Below are 2,065 nucleotides of genomic sequence, written 5' to 3'. Positions count from 1 at the left end.
CTGGCAGAGGCCAGAATCCTTTCATGTTCCTCAAGCAGAGACTCCAACTTATCACCAGGTGACATTGCAGCTCTTCCTTCTGCAGAGAAGCTGAGAAATGCACCCCAGGGCCAAGGCTGGTCATGCTGTCCTCCCCCTGTTTATGCACAGGCTGCTAGGAGATGCCTGCCTTGCTGCTCACACAACCCAAGTCCTCTGGCTTACCTGAATGGAGCCGTTGTGAGCGATGATTTGGTTTTTCATCTCCTCGTTCCAGAGGCCCCTCTCTGTCAGGTCTTTTAGCAAGTGTGGATTCACAATCTGCAAGAGAGTCCAGGCCACAAGACTTAAATGGAAGGGCAGGACTAGGCCTTCATTTTGCCCACTCTCCCAGACAGTGGGCACCACCCCCCATGCAAGAGACAGACCCACTCATGCAGTCCCTGGCTCCAGACAGTGATGGTGCCTTAACATGCCATGGAACTAGCCTGTCCCGCTCCTTGCTTGGTCACTGTCCCACCTCTTCACCATGACACGTGTATGCTGATCACATCACCCTTTGGTATGTTTTGATCAACTCTGCACAGAAGGGAACCTCTCTCATGGCACTTCCATTCTTCATACCAGCCCTGCAGCCACTAAACTGCCCCCCAAACTGGGGTGTTCTTCCTTCGTACTCCATTTAACAACCAACCCCACAGTGATACTGATTAGTCTTCTCCCACAGAACTGGTACTCCTTGTACTTGTAATTACTACAAATTTAGCCTAGTCCAGGACAGGCACAAGTTCCCGGCTACAGCTCTGTACAGACAGCTCCTGGCTATGCATCTTCCATTTTGCAGGGGAAGAGGATATACAATACCTTCAGTACCACAATGCAACACCACCAGTCCTTTTGACCAAACACCAAATCATTTACCACCCCGATCCCAGCCTCCTCACCTGAAACTCTCCTGAGAGGACTCGGCGTGTGTAGATGTTACTAGTATAGGGCTCGATGGATTCATTATTGCCCAAAATCTGAGCCGTGGAAGCAGTTGGCATTGGAGAAAGGAGCAAGCTGTTCCTAACACCGTACCTGACAAAGACAGGGAAGGACAGTCAAGGGTCAGAGCCTAGCCATACCAGAGACAGTCACCAGGATCAGAGAGACATTCCCCTTGGAAAGGGGCACTGAGGGCTCGAAATCAGGAGCTGCAGGGAGTCTTTTAAACCACCACCGAGTCATGCTGAAGTCTCACCTCCCTGAGTCCTCAACTGCCTGACCCGAAACATCTCCTATTGCCTAGACAGAAAAGAGCTCAACACAGACACATAAGTGCTCTCTCCAGAGATGGCATAACATCATGTATTTAGAGTCAAGCACTGCATGAAAAGACGACTTCATAGATTCATAGAAATTCGGACTGGAAGGGACCTCAGAGGATCATTCAGCCCAGCCCGCTGCCCCATGGGCAGGAAGTCAGCAGGGATCATAGGATCCCAGCAAGGTAAGCATCCAAATGTGTCTTGAAGGAGCTCAAAGTGGGTGCTTGAACTGCCTCCGGCGGCAGTCTATTCCAAACCCTGGGGGCTCGGACAGTTAAGAAGTTCTTCCTTATGTCCAGCCTGAATCGGTCGCGGCGGAGTTTGTGACCATTCGATCTTGTCATCCCTTGGGGCGCTCTGGTGACCAAATGTTCCCCCAGAGCCTGATGAGCACCCCTGAAACTTATAGGTGGCCACCAGATCACCCCTGAGCCTGCACTTTTCATGGCTCTCAGCCTCTAATCATAAGGTCTGTTTCCCTGACCTCTGATCATGCGCATGGCTCTTCTCTGCACCCTCTCAAGCTTCTCCACATCCTTGAATTGTGAAGCCCAAAACTGGATGCAGTACTCCAGCTGCAGGCTCATCAAGGCCAAGTACAACGGGAGAATGATGTCCCAGGATTCACTTGAGAAGGATCTATGGATGCAGGCCAGGCTTTTGCTCGCTTTACTAGCAGCAACATCACATTGAAAGCTCGTGTTCATCTTGTGGTCAATCATGACCCCCAAGTCCCTTTCATCTCTAGTGCTAACCAGCATAGCACTGCCAAGCCT

The 2,065-nt window shown here is 51.0% G+C and overlaps 1 protein-coding gene across 1 annotated transcript in view; it reads right to left on the bottom strand.

Annotated features, from left to right (window-relative positions):
* Positions 1-2,065, bottom strand: part of RRM1 (ribonucleotide reductase catalytic subunit M1) — a 39,504-nt gene that overhangs the window by 8,415 nt on the left and 29,024 nt on the right. Inside the window, exons 15-16 of the mRNA XM_019525113.1 lie at positions 924-1,059; positions 205-300 (exon numbers count right to left, since the gene is read on the bottom strand). Of these exons, the coding sequence (XP_019380658.1) occupies positions 205-300; positions 924-1,059 (232 nt within the window). The remainder of the gene's footprint in view (positions 1-204; positions 301-923; positions 1,060-2,065) is intronic.

Source organism: Gavialis gangeticus, unplaced genomic scaffold (assembly GCF_001723915.1).
Source record: "Gavialis gangeticus isolate Ggan-Ray unplaced genomic scaffold, GavGan_comp1, whole genome shotgun sequence".
NCBI lineage: Eukaryota > Metazoa > Chordata > Crocodylia > Gavialidae > Gavialis > Gavialis gangeticus.
Note: the sequence above shows the minus strand (reverse complement) of the source record. Positions and strands in the feature narration are given on the sequence as shown.